The 20,299-nt window shown below is 38.3% G+C and overlaps 1 protein-coding gene across 7 annotated transcripts in view; it reads right to left on the reverse strand.

Annotated features, from left to right (window-relative positions):
* The window catches only part of ctbp2a (C-terminal binding protein 2a), a 416,986-nt gene that overhangs the window by 120,514 nt on the left and 276,173 nt on the right, over positions 1-20,299 (reverse strand). Inside the window, exon 1 of one of the 7 annotated variants that reach the window (XM_028795271.2) lies at positions 12,578-14,725. The exons of the other annotated variants lie outside the window; for them this stretch is intronic. Coding sequence (XP_028651104.1) covers positions 12,578-14,396 — 1,819 coding nt within the window. The 5' untranslated portion in view covers positions 14,397-14,725. Of the gene's footprint in view, positions 1-12,577; positions 14,726-20,299 lie in introns of those variants that run through there. 7 annotated transcript variants of the gene reach the window in all.

Below are 20,299 nucleotides of genomic sequence, written 5' to 3' on the forward strand. Positions count from 1 at the left end.
GTACTGTAAATTTCTTCTCGAGTAACCTAGTTATTCGCCCATATAAACCCTTAACCGAGTTAAGGTTAAGGATTTTTTAGTCTGCTCATGCCCATTGTACTCTGTTAGCCTGTGCGTGTGTTAGCATTGTACATGAATCAAACAGCCACACAGATAGAGAAAGGTGAAAGTGTCCACAAGGAGGCAAGTACTTGGGCGACTGCATTATTCATTGTCCTGGCTGAAATAATCTGTCCCAATATTTCTGAACTTGATAAATTTTAGGTGATGAGCTGAACATTTGGTGTTAAACTCCGCAGCATAATCTCAGGAGCAGTGTTGAGGGTAATGTGTTAAAATTAACTTGCGTTATGAGCCTGATTACTTTTGAATAAGTAACCTAATGTAGTACTTATTGTCATGAAGTATAATATTAAATTAATTAAGTAAAACACAGGAAAATTATTACAGGTTTCATGCTTATTTTTGGACTCGTGGCAGCCAATGATGATGTTTAAGTCTTTTTTTGTGTAGTTTAATGATGTTGGAGTGTTTTGCCAAGGGAGAAATCTGTAAGTGGACTTAAAGAGATTTTAAGAAACCAGGTTTCTGCTTTAACTAGTTTACTTACCTTATCCCGGTTTTATGTGTGCATATAAATGCACTCATTGTCGCAAACAAAAGTCAATTAACTTGTAGATCTGGACAATAGGAGGTCCCTTGGCACACTAACATTATGTATACTAAAGAAATAAATAAGAAACAAACCAAGATGGTCACCACTGGGTACATTATGTGTTAATGAAATGACCAACTTCAAAAAGAATACCTTCACCCCCTTTATATCCAAAGAAAATAAACCTAAAACTATGGATTTGAACATCCCCATTCACCAAAGCGCACATCTGTTTCAGTTTTAGATTAATTATGAATGCAAGGAGCTCATTAAGACAAGGGCGGGGGGGTGAGTGGGTGGGGCTTCTGCCTTTGTGACACTCACTCAGACAGAAGCACTGATCCCAGGAAAAACAATATGTCACTCCAGCTCTATGTTCTTGCGCATTGTTCCTCATAAAAACTTTTTTGAAAGCCAAAAGTGGATTTTGGCAGCTTTCTTTTTGGCTAGTGGGATTGTTTTTAGTTTTCTGTCAAGTGGCTGTATAAACCTTTTTGATGGTATGTCTCTCAAGTAAGCATCTGATGTCAAAACCATTCCCAAGTATCTCAGTCTTAAATATATGGCTAACACTCTCAAAATGTGATGGCTGATAGATCATTTGGAAGACCTATAAGGCCTTCATAGAGGCACTGATGTTTGCAGCCATTGTTTTTTTTTTTTTTAATCCCGTGTTTTTCAGAAAAAAATAATCAAGTGATCCCCCCGCCAACCAAACCACCCCCCCCCCCCCCCCCCCCCACCATTCAGCTATACAGTGATCTGACTCATTTGATTTTTCTTCAGGCAGAAATATCTACAGGTTAGATAATGGCTGGGCTTTTCAAAAGAAGATAAACATTTGTGTAGCCTGTGTAATTTAAAACCCTGAGGATATGCAGAGTGCCTTCCAAAAGCAACATAGGAAGTTTTTTTCTTGTTTTCAGATATTCTGTTAATAAGTCAGAAGGTATCAGTGGAATTGCTGATCCAACTCGAAGTCTCATGAGGTGTGATCAACAAATATTACAGTTTATACAAAAAATTATACAGAGGCTTATTTGAAATAATCTGTTACATGTCTGTCTTTTATTTTTCACTTTGCTTCCTCGCTCTCAAGGAGCATATTTTAAAGACCAAATTGACTAACTCGTTTCAAAATAATATATGTATTTTTCTTCTGTTAAATTATCTTTGGAGATTCTGACACTTTTTAAGGGTCTTTTAACATGAAGAAGGGCAGCATAGATGCAGTGTTTGCTGCTGCTACTTCTCCGGAGTATTGGGTTACTGGTCAACTTATTGAGTTTACATATCTTTATTGTATCTAAATGGATATTTTTTCTTCGTACTACAGTAACCTCCATTGTCCGAAAGATTTGCAAGTTAGCCCGACTGACAAATGTGAAGATCCATGAGTGGTGATGGCTCCAGGACACCATGTTTTCTGTTCACAAGAGTACATTTGAGTCAATCTACATTATATACTAATCCTTCAAAAACAACTATTGGATAGTTAAAGAGAAACAATATTTTTGCTTCAGACAATTCATCCCTGTGCCCCATTTGGGCTTGGTTCTGCCTGGATATCCTCCATCTCACCCCTAACGTCAATTACATGGATAAAGCAGGATTCAGAATGTATGTATGAACATCCTTCAGTTCTTTTCTGAACTTCCTTGTTTGTTACAGGGCCCTGGTGACTGAAGGCTGATGCTGCCATGAATAGAATGAACCCAAGATGGCTGCCATTCCATCACAGCTTTACCAAAGTATTTTTTTCAGGTGGTTTTAAATATAATGTGATAATCTACCCCCCCAACCCACACACACACACACACACAAATCATTCTAGCTGTCAACAAGAAATAATTAATTTGGCAAACATATTCTTCAAGGAAGTTTGCCAAGAAAGTTCAATTTTCTTCAAGATACAGTGTCTGAAATACAGCACACAGTACAATATTTTTGACATTTTAAAACCTCTCATTGAAAAGCCCTAGCAAATTTTGAAATGTGTCTATCTTAAAACAGAAAAAAACATTCTCTCTGACTTCAATTGGTGATAAATTTACTGTTTTGAATTTACCTATGTTTTCCATTTGTATATGTTGTATATTTTACTCTTTTTTTTCTTGCCTTACAGCAAAATAGATCCTCAAAGTTAGCCAACACTGGGAGAAGCATGCATGTGCAAACCATTTGTATACCAGCACAATTCGCTTGACACTTCAGGTAAATGTAAGCAAAGGCACAAAAATTATGAAAAAATCGCTCCGTAAGCATAGAGTGAACAAATACCGTATGTACTCAGTATACTAATCTTTTTATTAGTTTTATCTATTTCTTTTTTATTTTTAATATTCTGTTCAGCTTTGTTTTAATTTATGAATACAAATTTCTGTTTATTTTATATTTTAGTTTCAGTTTTCCCAATAATAAATCTGGTTTGTTGCATTACTAAAAGCATAGGTTGTGTGCTTCTACTAGGTTGAGTTGGCTTTCTTTGTTGGGTACTTTTGTTATCTACCTTTCTAAAAACATCTCTGTGGTAACAGTTGAGATGGGTCTTTAGATTTGTTGGACTTTTGCCCTTTAACTCTACGCTGCAAATCCTATACACTGTACTTGCTTTTCTGTGTGCCTGCATCATAAGTAAAATGCTTTCAGACTGAACTTTCTCATTTGTTACCACCTAATCTGATAGACTGATTCTTTCTCACTTGTTGGCCGTATTGACTTAACACTTTGAATGGTGTCTGTGTGCACATATACGAAATTGACAAAGAAACTAATGAGCACTGAGAGACACAGGTTACACACACTAAGATAATGAGGGCAAGTTTGATAAAAACTAAAATTAGTTTGGTTTTATTTCAGTATAGTTTTTATTTTACAAAACATTTGTTTTCATTTTAGTTTATTTTAGTTTTATTAATTACCGCATTTTTCGCTTCATAAGACGCACTTTTTTTTCTCCCAAAAGAAGGATGGAAATGTCTGTGTGTCTTATGGAGCAAATATTGCGTCACAGACCGTGATGTGTATTACCTGAGAAAAGTCAACATCCAGGGGTAGAGGGCAACAATCAGCTGTTAATGGTGACAAAACTCACCGTTATGTTACAGGCATTCCCTCTCTGCTTGGAGGAATGATAGACTCATTGACTCTGCATCTAATCCTTGATTGTGCGTTAGTTACGAAATGTAAACAAATGTTACGATATGTAAACAAAGGCAAGATGGCATCAACATCTCACGAAGGAGTGAAGCGACTACAGAAAACAAAATACTCAGCAGACGATGTTTTGCGCATTATCACTGAGTTGCGTCACAGATCGTGATGTTTATTACCTGAGAAAAGTCAACATCCAGGGGTAGAGGGCAACAATCAGCTGTTAATGGTGATAAAACTCACCGTTACGTTACAGGCATTCCCTCTCTGCTTGGAGGAATGATAGACTCATTGACTCTACATCTAATCCTTGATTGTGCGTTAGTTACGAAATGTAAACAAATGTTACGATATGTAAACAAAGGCAAGATGGCATCAACATCTCACGAAGGAGTGAAGCGACTACAGAAAACAAAATACTCAGCAGACGATGTTTTGCGCATTATCACTGAGTCGGACTCTGATTTTTCAGAATCTGATTATGTTGAGAGTGATCAGGTGATAGAGCAAGAGAGTGAGGAACTGGCATCAGCTGATCGGACACCAGCTGATGCTGCCCCAGCTGAGCGCATTTGCGCAGCCAATGCACCTACAGCACCCTGTAAATAATAGTAGCAAAAGATCTGAACAGTGGAAGTGACAGTAATAAAACAACACTTAAAAGTTAATATTGGAGATGGTGTATATACTTCAGTGTTATATTTAAGGTAGGCAATTCCTTCAACCCTTTCTACTAGTAATTTTAGTGGAATTAACACTGCCATTATTAATAAAAATAAGCTGTCTTATGTTTTTACTCAAAGCAGGTATGGCTTTTTATCATTAATAGTATGTATGTCTAATTTCTTCTGCCTTTTAGAATGAGGAGCGGATGGTTGTGAGTCAAATGCAGCTTTTTTTGTTTTTGTAACATATTGATTATTTTTCTTTTTGGTACAGTGTATTTAGTCAAGGGTAGCTTTATCTGCTTATAAATTTGACCCTTTTAATTTATTACGGGTTTCTTTCATGTTGGTCTTTTGTGTTTTTGTAAAGTTCTGATACATTTCCTCTGGTGATTCTGTTCTTTCATGCAGACAGATCATAACTGGTCAAGTGTATGTGTGTATCCAGAGCTGGATCCCACTTTGTGTACACTACTTTTGGGTTAGGTCCCAAGTTGCTGTGAATCGGACTATACCAAAGTGTGCAAAGAAAATGGCTAACTAGAACAATGGAATATTTAATAACTCCCAAAAGTTGCTTTAGCATCCTGAGATAGATGCTTTCTTGAGACAACATAAAGGGGTTCAAGAGAATGAACCTGCTGTTCATGCTTAAAATCTCAATCAGCCTCCTGACACAGGCGGATATTTCTTTAGCTTAGTTTAATGGGAGGTGATTTGGGTTACTCCATGGAGAGGCTGAAGCAGCTTTTTGGACCTCAGTTTACATCACAGAGGGGAAGTAGTGCTGAGCTTGCCACTCTACCAATTCTGTTGTCTTAATGCTTTCTCTTTAAATAAAATGGAACAACAGTAAAGAAACAGAATTTTTACTTTCTCTACCTTAGTTCTTATGATGCTTTTGGAAAGATACAAGGAATAATTGACAAATTATGGTGAGAAAATTAAAATTAAGTTTATCTCCCTGCTAAGTCTATAGCAGCACTGCTGAATAATTTAAAATAACAAAATAATTAAATCCTTCTAGGTGATGATTTGAATTTGTTCTGAACACAGATAGATCAAAACAGGAACATTTTAGAAGGAAATTGTATGCAAATAAATTTCGACCTCATGCTGGCCTAACGATGTACGCTTTTGACAACTGCTCATTAGCACATTCATGTTATTTATCGATTGCCCAAAAGCAACTACCCTACTACCTTGGAGAGTTTCATGTCCAACCGCCTATTGTTTTTTTTTCTTGATGTTTTTCTAATTGTACCTCCAACAGCTCCTGGCCATGATAATTTTTTTTTTTTTGACGACCACGGCCTTGTCTTAACAAGTAGATGCACGATGCAAATTTAAAGCAATTTCTACAGGTCTCCTCTTTAACTGAAACCTTTCCCTGATACTTAAATGAGAAGATAATCTTTCTGCAATGATGACCAAAACCAAGGTTACCTAGCAACACACAATTAAGGAATATGCTTTCAGATCCGCTTTGCGAGCTAGCCATTATCAGATGAAATTACTGAAGAAACAAATGTCAGGCTCATGCAAATTAGTTTGTTGTGCCAAACGAATGTTTAACTTATAGAAAATTGGGGTGCATGACCTTGGAGAAAATTAATCATTTCCGGCCCAGGCTGTGGGAAATAAGGACACAACAACTGCTCTCCCACTTATTTATCTGTCTAAAGGTTGTTTAAATTTTAAAGCAAAAAATAAACAGCCAGTGGCTCAGCAGGCAAAGGCCTTTCCTCAGTGGAAGAAACATTTACTGTAGTTGGGTGCTCATATAATGATAAAATTCTGATGCTTTCTGATCAATCATATCTGCTTCACTGGTGATGGCTCCTATGTGCCATTGCCAGATTTCTGGAAGGGTAAATGACGACATGCCCTCCATGGCAGATAAATGCTGTACACAGCTATATTAGGTGCACATGATGAGTCTAGCACTCTACCATGCCATTTTTGTTTTTAAATAGATGGCAATATTTCTGAGGTGAACAATAGGCTTATAACACAATAAAACACAATTCAATCCAACAGGTTTTTTAAATGACAGAATTGTGTAAATCACACAGTTCCCTGTTTCATATGTGTACATGATGTTACAGGATTCCTTAATTAACATATTTTTTTAAGAATAATCTATTATGAGTAGCATGGTGGCACAGTGGAAAGCACAGCTGCCTCATGAATCCAGTGTTTTTAAATTGAATCCTGCACTTGTTCATTAGTTATGGGAGAAAACTAGAGTACATAGAGAAAAACCCATGTAAACTCTACATGGACGATGATATGCAGGTAAGCTGTGTTGATATGCACACAAATGGAGTGTAAAAAGAAACATCACTGAAAAGTATCAAGAAGTACAGAAGGTGCTTATGGCTTAAAGAGAACTCAGAGTCTCAAGAACAATAATGCATTCCTTGTGTATAACAGAGGTACACTCACACACACTAGATGTCTTTGAATGACTTCATTATATTAAACTAGTGCTTAATGGTAAGTTCGCATATTTATTAACATTCATCTTGCAGCAACGTGGCAGCACATTGTCAGTGTCAGCCATTTGGCATCAAAGTGTGACTGCTGTGTGGCTTCCTTGTTTGAACTTCATTAACGCAAAGATGAAGAAAAAATCTGGTGATATGGAAAGAAAATAACTGTAGAAAAGAAATATTGAATGTTAGTGATCAGGAATAGGAATATTTGAGACTTTTAGCATGGCTTTGCCTTATGGTGATTTGGTCAATTAGTTCTTTTTAGAAAAAGACCACCACCACCTGTTTAAACGGCAATAATATGGTTTCAAACTTGATTATCAGTGTCTCAATAAAAATACATTTTGTTCAAACATTCTACATTTATTGATGTTAGACTATGAAAGTTACATAATTTTGTTAACCCTGGATGTTAGAATTACTATTTGACATTAATAGCTGTACATTTAAAAGAAAGTAGGCATAACCAAGGCTTGAAGTGGGCGCTACATATTTTTTGCAGTATATAGTACATACCATCAGTAAATGCTTGTGTACTGGCATTTCCAAATCTATATTGCATAACCCACCCCACCTACCCTCTCTCCGATGTAATGTACACATATCATCTCACTTGAAACTCCATGTTGAACCACCTAACACCCATCCCCCTGTCTCCAATCTATTGTATGAGTATAAATGTGCTCAAAACTCACTCCAAGGAAGACCCAAACTCCATAATCATATGAAAATCATCGTGCTTGAAGCTACAGTGGGAATCAACTTTATCAAGACAGCTGGTAAAATCAGGAGGAAAACAAAGATGCCAGAATTATAGAGCATATCCACTTATTTGTTTCTGACTCAGGAACTGGACATAATAAACTGACAGTTGGTATGAACAAGCTAACCATGCTAGAAACTTCCCAGAATATTCTCCCATCACCCCACCTTTTCTTCATCAGTCTCCAAAACATGGTATGATTTTATACTCTTAAAATAAGAAAGATGACACTATCTGTGTGGATATATCTTATTAATTTTAACTGTTGTATGCCCATCTCTTAGTTTTTTGAGTCTGAACGCATATGTAAAGAAAACTCATTTTATTTTTTGGATGGGTGACCTAATTGGCAGAGCACCATCCATGATGCACAAAGGCAACTTATTTTGTGGTCTGTCAGTTCAATTTGGTTGTTAAAAGCTGAAGATACCAAGTGGATTGTTGATGACCTCCTTGGCAAACCATTTTCCTACGCATTAATCTACAGCCTCTTATGGATTTTTGTACATCACGTCAGAAGGTAGACATATAAGAGGCATACAGAAGCATATATAACACACTAAGTTATTCAAAGGAAGCTGTCATGTCTACTGATGAGAGAATGAAGAGTAGTCTTGCTCATTTTGAGAACAGATTGAATCTAAAGGTCCGGGGATTAACCTTGTAGACCCCAGATTACACTGAAGTCCAGTGCTTTTAATTTGGAAATTGTTTACAGCACCCTTAATCAGGCTCTGTTACACAGCGGACGTTGCCCATGATCTTACATGATAAAGTGCAGGAGATTTGTTTGCTAATCACAGCTTACATGTCTTTCTGTGCACAGTGAAATGTACATTTGTACTTTCCAAATTTATATGACACACTTCTGAATTGACACCCATTACTAAAATGCAAGACACAAGAAAATTTAAGATGTGGTGTAAATTGTACACCAGCTGACCTGCTTCTCTGACCTATGAAAAGGAAATCCCTGTTTTCACTCTACATTTAACAGATAACTAATAATAAATATTAAGTGCCAACTTTGAGACAGTCCTTAGAAAGGTCAGCAAAACTCTTACTGATGAGTGTTCTCTCATTTTCATGTATATAGGGAAGCTTTTTGAACCGCAAAGGTTTATTTTTGTTCTTCATTTCCTCAGATAGCAACATTGCTTTTTTTATCTGTCCTTTTTGTCTATATATTTATGAGCAGTTAAAACAATGTTGGGTGATGTGGCAGTCATGCTGTGTTGCAGCTCAAGGAAGCTTTCTATATATCCTGAGCTAATCACCGTCTGCATGGAGTTTGCATATTCTCCCAGTGTCTTTGCATTTTTTTTTACTAGGTGCTCTGGTTTTACTCCCACAGCCTAAAGACATATGTTGACTATAGATTAGCTTGATGTATGACAATGTGCTTTATGATGGACTGATGTCCAGTCTATGGGCAGTTTCTGCCTTCTGCCTAATATTACTGGAATAGGCTCCAGCCCTCTTAACCCATACAAATACATTTAAGTTTATTTAGATAATGGATTGATGAATGAAAATTGAATGATCAATGTTTTTTTTTTTCTGTTATTAGTGTTATTGCTGTATCTTATTTTGTCAAAAAGTTGAGCAAACCCATACAGACACTGAGAGAGCATGCAAACGTCACAAAGGGAGGACCCAGGAAGTGAACCCTGGTATCCTTACTGTGAGGCAGCAGCACTACCACTACGCCACCATTCCTAGCAAAACTAAAATGCAATATAGCAAGTTAAAAATAACAAACATTTATCTACTTTTATATTTTGCTCATAAATACAGTATGTATTGTGGAGACTGGCGCGGACACAGACAGGCAGACACGCTCATGTCACCCAACACACGTTTATTTATACTACTATTTACAAAGTCCAAGTGCCACAAACCCCAATCTTCCCCAAAGTCCAGGCCAACCACTCTGCCTCTTCAGACCGCCTCCTTCTCTCTTTCTAGCACCTTGTCCTGCTTCCACCCAACTCCAGCCTCGAATGAAGGGAGGTGGCCCCTTTTATCCGTACCCGGATGTGTTCCAGGTGTGCACCGGCAATCCCGCGGACATGCCCCAGTGTGGCGGAAATGCCGGCTGTCCTCCCGGAAGCACTCCGGGTGTTCCTTCTCTTCTTCCCCCCAGCACTTCCTGGTGTGGCGGAAGTACTGGGGTCCAGGGTCCTTCAGGCAGGGGGACGCCCCCTGGTGGTGACCACGGGCCCCTACAGGGTTGGGCTTCCAAGCCCTGTACCCATGGCCCCCAATACAACCAGGGCGGACGCCCCCTTGCGGTCTGGAGGAGGAATGAGCCCTCCTCCTGTCTTCCTGGGCGTCCCGGCCGGGCATGAGCCCCGTCCGGGTGCCACAGTATATTTATGGCACTTTAGTTTCAGCATTCCTTTACTGCAGATATCAAAGATATTAAAAATATAGCATGACTACCAGAGATAGCCATCAACCATTTTCATATAGAAAATACAATGAAATACACTAATTTTCACAATCTGGTAATTGCTTCAGCAAGGTAAACAAATTTCTTCCCTCTGGCTATACACTGTTAGCCTGGTGAGGTTCTGCTGATTAACTGCTTATTGATTACCAGGTCATATTTTGTAGCAGGTCAGTATCATTTTGAATACTTAAATATATGACAGGGTCTATAAACAGGATTTTACCACTGACACAGTTTTTGAATTCTATATTGTTGATCCCCGAAATTATTTTTATCTTGATTTAAATATGCCTGCCTCATGAACCTACATTTAAATGGATAATTGGATGGATAGCATACATTCATTCACTATCCCTTCTCAAACTAAGTTAGGATCATAGGGAGCTAGAGCCCATATATGCAGCATCTACACAGAATCACAACTAGACATTGTACTGTTAGATGGATGTGCAGTCTATTAATTTCCCATTGTGCATAATAAAATAACATTGAGTGCAATACGGGATCACATACAGATTGGAATGCCATTTCATTGCAGTGCATACGCACACAGACCCACTCACAATTATTTGAATCCACAGTTAAGGTAACAGTATGTCTTTGGCCTATAGGTGGAAACCGGAGTCCTAAGATTAAATGTACACAAATATGAGGAGAATATGTAAATAGTAGCATCCTAAATGCAACAGGGAATCAACATCAAACATTTTTGCAATTTTTTGTGCCACTTAGCTTCTAAACTCTATAATGTATATGCTGTAACTTCACAAATACTGTATATTAAAGCAGTTGTAATTAAGGTTTGCCTTCTGTAAGGCATTTTTTCCTTGTGGAATGGATAACACAGTTATCATGATAGTGTGTACAGGATCAAAGACATTTATAGAATATTAATGACGTACTCATGAAATGGTGTGATAATTATAAACACCCGGCTTTTTAATTGTGAAGGAGCTAGTAAGACATGTGAAATAATCTTGCAGTCAGAAATACTACCATCTGTGTTATACTGAAACTGTGTTACTCCATATATTTGCGCTAAGATTGCCCTTTCCAGCTCTTGAATGCAAAGCATCATTTTGGTTTTCTCAGATTTGTTTCACTATTACATTAACTTTTCAGTGAGGATAGATTCTTTGAGATTGTGATTGCTCCATTAGTGAAAACCATAGATTGTCTGCAAATAGCTAATAACTTTTTTGTTAGTCAGTCAGTGAGTCAATCAGTGCTCTAACTGGACTACAAATATAGTTGCTATATATTTTCACTTGATTTGCGCGCCGCTAAATTATTTTATCAGTTAGAAAAAAACACTAGTCCTTAGCTAACATCTGCATGACCACAAGGTATTTAAACATGAATCATTACAAGTATTACAAATTAATTCAAACAGGTTTTCTTTTATTAGTCGTGCTCTACCACCCTACCCTCATCTTAACCTTAATCCTAATTATCTGGCTTTAAAAGCAATTACAACAAACTGTCCATTTTTTCTCATTAACATTTCTGCCACATTTTAATTAAAAGGTTAATATGAATATGACTTAACTATTTTAGCTTTGAGAAAAACAGAGCTAAATAATGCAAGAAAGAAAAAGATCAGTCCTTAAAGTGATCAGTGATGAGGTCAATTAACTCAACAGCCCAACCAAGGCATTATTCAGGAAAATTGCAAGAAATATTACAATATGATCAGAAGGATGCTGTTATTGTGCTTTTTTGTTGCAAATGAAGGCTTGTATTTACATGTAAAAAGTAATCTACCTTTAATTAGCTTGTTAGTTGAAGGCGACCAGTAAAATGTATAATGGTAATATCAGAAATGAACCTTGCCTTCAACATGAGGTCAGCATAATTTCAAATGATAACAGAGCTAAATCTTTCATGAGAGTTAATTTGTTGTTTTTTTTTTCTAAAGTAGCTTAGAATTGTGTGTAAATTACAGAAATTTTGCTGAAGGTGAAATAACTGTTGTTTGAAAGAATGATGACTGTTGTTCATTTGCTAGACAGGCTACTATTTTTTAATTAAAAAGGGAATCTTTTACTGTTTAATGTACTATGCTCTGCACACCATTTTAGTCAAAAGCAATCTAATATCTCAATACGTAATGCCAGTTTCTTTCATTTCCATTCATTTGGCTGAATTTACATTCACACCATATACAGACACCCGTCTATTTTTGTATTTAATCACTTGATGCAGTTTTTAACAAAGTTGTGAAATCAGAAAACTCGTCACGAGACACAGTATTTTCACACACAGGAAGTAGTTAGAGGATCAGAAGCATACAGAACGCTTTGAGTAGTGAGAAAAGCACTATATAAATACAAAGAATTATTATTATACATCACAAAGACACAGAGAAAATGGAAAACAGCAAGTTACTTGAATCAGGCGAAGCCATGGTTGAAACGATGATGGGGGGTCCTGTGCGTCTAGTGAGCTTCTGCTGAGAGACATTGATGTTTTGCACCTGGAGGGTGGAGCTGGTAGCCATCATTGCGTTCTCCTGTTGAAGGCCGCCCTTGCGAAGCAACTGTGGACTGCCATGAGGGCTGTGCATGGGTGACATTGGGAGCTGACTGCGGTCTCTTTTCATTAGCTCCATAGGGACAGTGTAGTTAGTAGAGTATGCTGTCCTTGGTGTTGAGCTGAGGTGACTGGTCTGCTGCTGAACTGCATTCATGGGAACTCCTGAGTGGGTGGAGTAGGCTGACATTGGGCGGCTTGGAGGTGCAGAGGTGCTGTAGCCACCAGGACTTGTTGAGAAGCCTGTGGGGGGGCGTCCTCCCATTCCAGGGCCTGCATAAGTAGTTGTTTCCAGGAGGTGTTGTGATGGAGCACTAGAAGGCCTCCTGCCCATTGGAGAAATGTGAGAAAGGGAGAGAGGTGGCTGTTGCAGGGTACTACCATCCACAGTAGGCAATTGTTGCTGCTGATAGAGGTCATTACGATGGCTAAAGCTATTGGACCGGGTTCGTAGACGCTGCCCACTAACTGGTGCCTCATGCTGCCTTTGAAGTTCCATCTTGCAGTTTAAGGTTACTCTGGAAAGCACACGAGCCTGACCAAGGTTGGGAGCCACTGAGCGGATGTCATTGTCCTCCATGACAGCCATCAAATTGGGAGAATCAAAGCCCTGTTGCAAAAGGGCTGTGATGGTGCTGTCAGACAGGCCCTCAGCCCTCAGCACAGCCAGAAAGTCTAGATCCACATTCTTCTTTAAGTCCACCAAGGACAATGTTGGAGGTGGATGATGAGGCAAGCCTGAAGGATTAGCATTTGTAGTTGCAATATTGTCATAGTTATCATATACCATTTTCTGCCCTGGTCCAGAGGTAAAGGAATTAGGACCCCCTAGCCTCAGACCACGTAGATGGTTTGCTGGATTTGTACCCATAACTTGTGCGGCTGGATCAACCACTAAGCAGGTGGCTGTGGTTTGCCTGGGATCCACTGGTTGTCCGTTAATATCGTTGTAGATGGAACGGCTGTTCAGTGGATGGGGTTCAGCCCCGTACCTTGGTGTGAGTGACTCGGCCCTGTACTGGGAAGGAGAAGGATCCCTGCTACGTAGACGCTGGCTGTCTGGTATCATCTTTGAGAGAGTCGGATCCCTGTATGCCCGGCTCATCTCATGAGCAGATGGGGGAGGGGGCGGCCTGGCTTGCCCTTGATCCCAAGCTAGCCGACTTCCACTAGTCATCCCATAATGAGAAGCTGATCTGTTAAGCAGGTGCTGCTCTCCCCTATAAAAGCCTCTGGGATCATCAGGTGGATGCGTTGCTAATGCAGGTTCATGGTGATAGTAATCCTGAGGAGGCAATGAGCCCCTTCCTATCATGGCACCGGTTGCTGCAGCAGCTGCTTGCCTCTCGTAATGGCTGTTCAGATCTGGGACTGAGCTCTTCTTTATGGGCCGACGATCATACCGGTCAGGGTAGTTTTGGTCATACAAGGCCTCGTGATAGGAATAAGGTTCTCGTTTCAGCTCAAGGTCACTCGGCTCTACTCCCAGCGGTGGCTCGTACCAGCTTCCGCCTCCACTTCTCCCATCTGCCCCGTATGTCAATGAGCTCCTTCGTCCGGGCAACCTGGGGTGGTAATCGTAGCCACTTTCAGTGTCCCAGTTTCCCTCATACCATCCAGCTGCGTCCCAGCTCTGAGAGCGCCCAATACTTGAGTGCTTGCTCGAAACAGGCATTGAAGAGGAAAGAGGAATATAGCTTTAAAGAGGAAAAAAAATGGTGTTTTCTTTCAAGTCTTCTGTTACACTTAGATCAAAAGAAAACAGAGAAAAAAAGTAGATGAGGCATGAAGTATCGTTTCACCTGATCTCCAGCTTGAATTTTTTTTTTCTTTCCGAGGCTATCAAGTGGCACTCCGGTAACCCGCGATCCTTGAATTATTAATTTCTGGAAACTCTAGATGATGGTAAGGTGGGGAAACAGAAAACCACACACAACGCACCTCACAAATCAAGCTTTACTATTCCATTGCGGCCTGAATGACAAGGGTCTCCTTTTGTGTTTGCTGAATGCTGCTTCAGGGGAAAAAAAGCTGAAAAATCGAGGCAGAAGGCAGTGGGTGTAGGCCTGCGCACTTTAATCCCACTGTTTATCCTTCTATGCCCTGGGACATTTCACTCACTTGGGCAATTGGTATAGGAGATTATGGGCTAAATAAAGCCATCTTAATTCTTTTGCTCCCTGTGACGTCAGATGAGCCAGATAAACGGGATCATTAAAGTCAACCCTTCCTCACACACAAGCACACACACCCACACACACGCACACCCACACACACGCACACACACGCACACACACGCACACACACACACACACACACACACACACACACACACACACACACACGTACATATAAACCCTTCCTATTTTGAACATACTGGCTGTTCACTCTTATTACCCAGGCTGTTTGACTCAGAATTGCAGTATTTCTGCATGACTTTATGAAAGGTGGTGAAAAGGAAGAAGTGGAGAGGACACGAGAGAGAAAGAGATTGAATAATTAATTGGAGGACAACAATTATTTAGTGTCAACACAAATCCACCTTGATTGAAAGCTAATCCATTTCATGCACAACAGATAGTCATGGTACAAATTTTAGCTGTCAGGCAGCAGTAAAAGATGTCAAAACGCGTTCGGCATGTATACTCAGCTGAAAACAAAAAACATATCACATTGCTAAACTGAAAAGTTTTGTTTTTGCTGTGTTTTTCACAGAAACAAACCAAAGCAATAAAAACCAAAAGGATTACTAATACTGAAAGAAGGAAAAATAGATCAGTGTGTGTTCCATGAGAAAATGGAAAATAAAATTCCCAAGAAAGCCTTTTATATTTAAAGCAGAGCTGCCGTTTTTAACCTTTATAGTAGTCTATAAAAACATTGAAACTGCTCTAATAATTTAAATTAATTTCAAATGGAATAGTTTCTTTACCTTTGACAAGTGGATGCTGGCTAATGGTTTTTAATAAAGCATGAACTTGGATGACTCCTAGCTTCATATGGTACCCTTGTTGTTAATTAGGAAACTCTTGTTGTCTGATTTAGAAGAATTGCTCACATCTAAAACCTAATAATCACTTCTCTATAGCATGGAAAAATGGACAGTTTTAGATGCAGCACATATAAACATAGGATATTTTACACATAAGGGGAGACCATTCAGTCCATAAGAATTTTTGGTTAGTGAATAGCCATGTTGTTCCAGTATGTCATGCAGATACTTTTTAAAAGTTTTAAGGTTTTTGCTTTAAATACATGACTTGGTAGTCCTAGATTCATACTAAATGTTTCATGGCTTCTGTCTTAAATACAGTTCTTTTCCCTCATTCTTACCTGTACCCTTCAATGTGTGAGTAAATTTTTTAACTAAAAGAATAGCTGGCCTGATTAGGAAATCTTAATGTCAGCAAAAAAAACAATAAATAAAATTGTAAAGTGGAACAAAAAAATAACAGAGTCTCAACAATCCAATCTCACAGACCTGTTTAGCAAGCAAGTACTGTATTATGGAAAGAGGAGTGCATTTTGTCAGAAAGGACCCACTCACTATATTCTTCATTTCAATTGCTACCATCATGTTACAGTTTCAAGGTTCCAAAAGATATAAAGCAACTGTTTTGAATACACGTTAATTCCAACTACTATTAATCTTCTAAATAAGTTCAATTTTTAATAAACATCCACAGGCTGAAATCTTAGAATGACCAGTTAGAACATGCATCAATCATCAGTCAAGTCTAAATGTTGGTTTAATTTTTATGTCTAATATATTTGCTCTAATGAATCACCAAAGGCATTATACTCATTGCTAAATTGTATTTATTTGTACTAAATTTATGTTTGATGGCTATGTTCTTTGTGTTTTTTAGTGTTACAATATGTCTGTCTGTACAACCTGCTGACAAACAAAAGTTTCCTCCTTGGGACAATGTAATGTCATTTTATTTTCCTTTTTGAAGATTTTTTACAAATTCAAGGTTTAAATACATTTATTATGTAATAAATCAGTTAAAAATAGTTCCATATCTTACTCTGAGTAGATCACATATTTTTCCCCTATTCATTCAGAGAGTAGAGAAAGAAAAATATTAATCGAGCAGTTAGATATACAGTACTTAAGTGGTGCATCTTTAGGAATGGTTAATTGAAGACATCTTTGATAAATGCCTACCAGATTCCTAAGAACTCTTAAACTGTTCCTTGTAATGTTAACTTCAAATTTTCTAACTAAAATAGGACATCTTTTTTCCTGTTGGTTACAATTATTCTTAACTAAAATGATGCTGATGTTTCAAAGGGTGTAATCACACTAGGCACGTTTGTTCCGTACTGTGCTCAAGTGCAATTGTCCCCTCGCTGGGCTGCATTCACACTGCACTTAACGTTATGGGCCTGGGCACACTTTCGTCATGACCATGTGACTTTGTGTAAAGCCAAACCAAGATCTGAACACAGAATGCATGCCAAAATGATTTTACTTATTTTGTGGTTGTTTTGGAGTCGTGTAGGGCACATAGCGCTCTACCCTCTTACAGATTTATTGAGTGTGCAGCGCAGCATTTTTGATGTTAATTATGCTACACATACGAGAAGATTTGTATGGAGACGATGTTAAGGGAGGACTTTGCAGCTTTTCTTGCCAACTACAATTCATGTTCATGTGTAAGGAGAGAATAAAAACCTGTTTTTAATTTAAATGGTATTGAATGAAATGGAATTTGCACTATCTGACTTGTCGCATCATTGATGTCATGACTGTTTTCTGTGCTCCAGCTCATTTAATGATCACACTGTTCCAAAATGCTACTGAACTGTGCATGGACCCACCTCTTCAAAACGGCCCAGGGCACGGTATGGTTGGCATATAAGTCAAACGAACTAGACTTTGCGGGGTTACATGCAAACAAACGTGCTCGGGCAAGGAATGAATTGCCAGTGTGAGTACACCCTAACTTTATCAGTGCCTTTGAAAATTTTGAGAGAATTCTGAAGGCCCAGATAAGGTCCCCAGGCAGCCTTCTTAGCTCTATACTAAACAGATTTAATTTTGTTAACTTGTTAAACAACATATTCCCTTCAGCCCAGGGATGCACTTTACTCATCTACTTTGCATGGCCTCTAGAGCTGCTGTGTCTTTTTTTTGCATTTTGGTGAGTGAAAATTCAAACAATACTCCACAAGCAGTCTCACTATAGTTTGAACATAACATCTCTTGATTTGTATGCAACAATTTTTGCAATACAATCCAACACTCTAATTGCCTTTTTTTCTGTGCCTAAAAAATGAGGAGACAATGAGAATATCGTGTCAACATAAATCCCTAAATCCTTTTCAGAGGGTGCTTCCTATTGATCAGCTTCACTCATTTATAATTATATTTATAATTAATGTTCCTTCTGCCTCCATGTGGACCTTTGCACTTTTGTACAAAAAACTTTCAGTCATAATCTATAACACTTTATTTCTCACTGTAGTTAAATATCATCCGTTCATCCAGATATTTTCTGAACTCGTTTTAATTAGAGATCTATGAAAAGGAGGAGTTTATCCAATCAGTATTGAGTGCAAGGTGGGAATGAATCCTGGATGGTGTATTAACCCATTGCAGCACACATTTACTGAGACACACATACTCCGTTATAAGCAGCCAACTTAGAGTTAGTTGTCAGTCAACTTAATATTTTTTCTAGTATTGTTGGTCAGCCCCAAACTTTGCATATCTGCACGCACAGAAGAGTAAAGGAAAAAAAAATCTTTTGCTTCATCCACGTTAATTGGGGTGTGACCTAACAATGAGTTTTCTTGTTTTGGCAGGCTGTTGTTACTACACCAATTTGTCACATCTGACACCTAATTTCCAGTTGTAACTTTATCATTGTTGTTGATCATTATGGAGTCATCACATTTTTATAGTGTTTTGGCTGAACCATTACAGATGAAGGGTGAATAAGCCCTGTGGGGATCCAGTGTTTGCAGTCAGAGTCAATGAGGTCTTATTTCCTGTTTGTATCTATCTTTGCCAACTGTGGTCTATCACTTAGGGAATCTAGGATCCAAGTGGAGGAAACAGTTATATAAAAAGCAGAGCTGTGAAAAGTAGGGTTCTCATATAAGTACATTGCCTGAAAGAGTGTTCAGCTGTAGTGTGTAGGGATAGAGAGATAGCAACATCCACTCTGCTCTGTTCATTGGATATGAAAACTGGACTGAGTCTAGACATCCTGAATAGACTGTCAGTGAGAGAGTTTCATGACATTTGTTAGCATACAGTAGTTATGGAACTGACAGACACCTGGCAGTAGCCATTTACATTTGTTCCTGTGGCTTTCTTAGATAGCAAGCATGATAGTGAAAATGATTGCAAATGTCTGCATATATGCCCCAAATTATTTGTTAAGGTTTTCAAGATTTGGTCGCAAAGCTCCATGATTTATTAGGAGCCTTGAAAGAAGGCAGGAATATTCTATGTGTTCTATGTATTTTGGTCAGCTGGTATTGAGGTATTGGCAGCAGTGACTATAGCTGGCATCCTAACTATAGTTCTTGTACCTGTAGCCCTGTAGTACCTGTATATACTGCCATAAGCTCTGTGATTTTGTCAGCAGATATATTGCCTTCCAGCTGGAAAGAACTAAGATGCTTTCAGGTGGGTGTCAGATGAGTTACTGAAATTTGTGCATAAAGTTTAGGGACGTACTGTAAAAAACTGAGTTTTATTACATGTGATTTCTTTAGGGTATCAAGCAACTGAGATTTTAGCTCAGAGCCTCATTTTATCAACGCTTTCCTTTTTTCCGTTACAGCTTGTTTAACTCTATATAATTGAAGCAATAAACCCATATTGTGCTATTATGCATGTGTATAATACATAATTATATTTAATTATTCTTTATGAACATAATGCTAGAGCTGTAAAAAGCTGCTGGTAAATCACCACAAATTCTCCTTCAGCCTTTATTCAGTACAGTGCCTTTTATAGTAAACAGTGCTGCAAAGCACTTTACACAGCAGCAAGAGCAGTATCAATTAGTCAGTGATTCATTTTGGATTTTTCAAACTTGTTTATTCCAATTCAGGTCCATGGGTCTGGTTAGAGCTGGCAGTATCAGGGTACAGAACAAAAACTGGAGCACAAATGCCTACACACCCACACTGACTCTTGTGACCAGCTTTAGAGTCTTCATTCATCTTGAATCTTTCTTTTTTTTTGCATAATGGTGGACCTTTATTTAGGTTGGGGTGAACTTTCAGATTTGAAATAGCTAGTAAAGCAAGACCAGGAGCTGTGAGATATCCATGCTGACCACTGTGCTAGCTATCAACCAATCAATTAACTTTTATGTTTTACGTGTTTTGTTGTTGTTGATGTGACTAAGCGCACAATCATAAATAATAACATTGATATGCTGCTAGTTATATAATTAATCATAAAATGTTACTTAGTGTGCTTTTTGTCAAAAAATGGCACAACGCATTGTAATTTCCCATCATTGAAGCATTGATTTATTTCACACAGTTTATATTATGTAGCACCATTTATTAAAATAAGTATAGGAGAAAGTAGGGTGAAATTACACC

This window comes from Erpetoichthys calabaricus, chromosome 2 (genome assembly GCF_900747795.2).
Source record: "Erpetoichthys calabaricus chromosome 2, fErpCal1.3, whole genome shotgun sequence".
In the NCBI taxonomy this organism is placed as follows: Eukaryota; Metazoa; Chordata; class Cladistia; order Polypteriformes; family Polypteridae; genus Erpetoichthys; species Erpetoichthys calabaricus.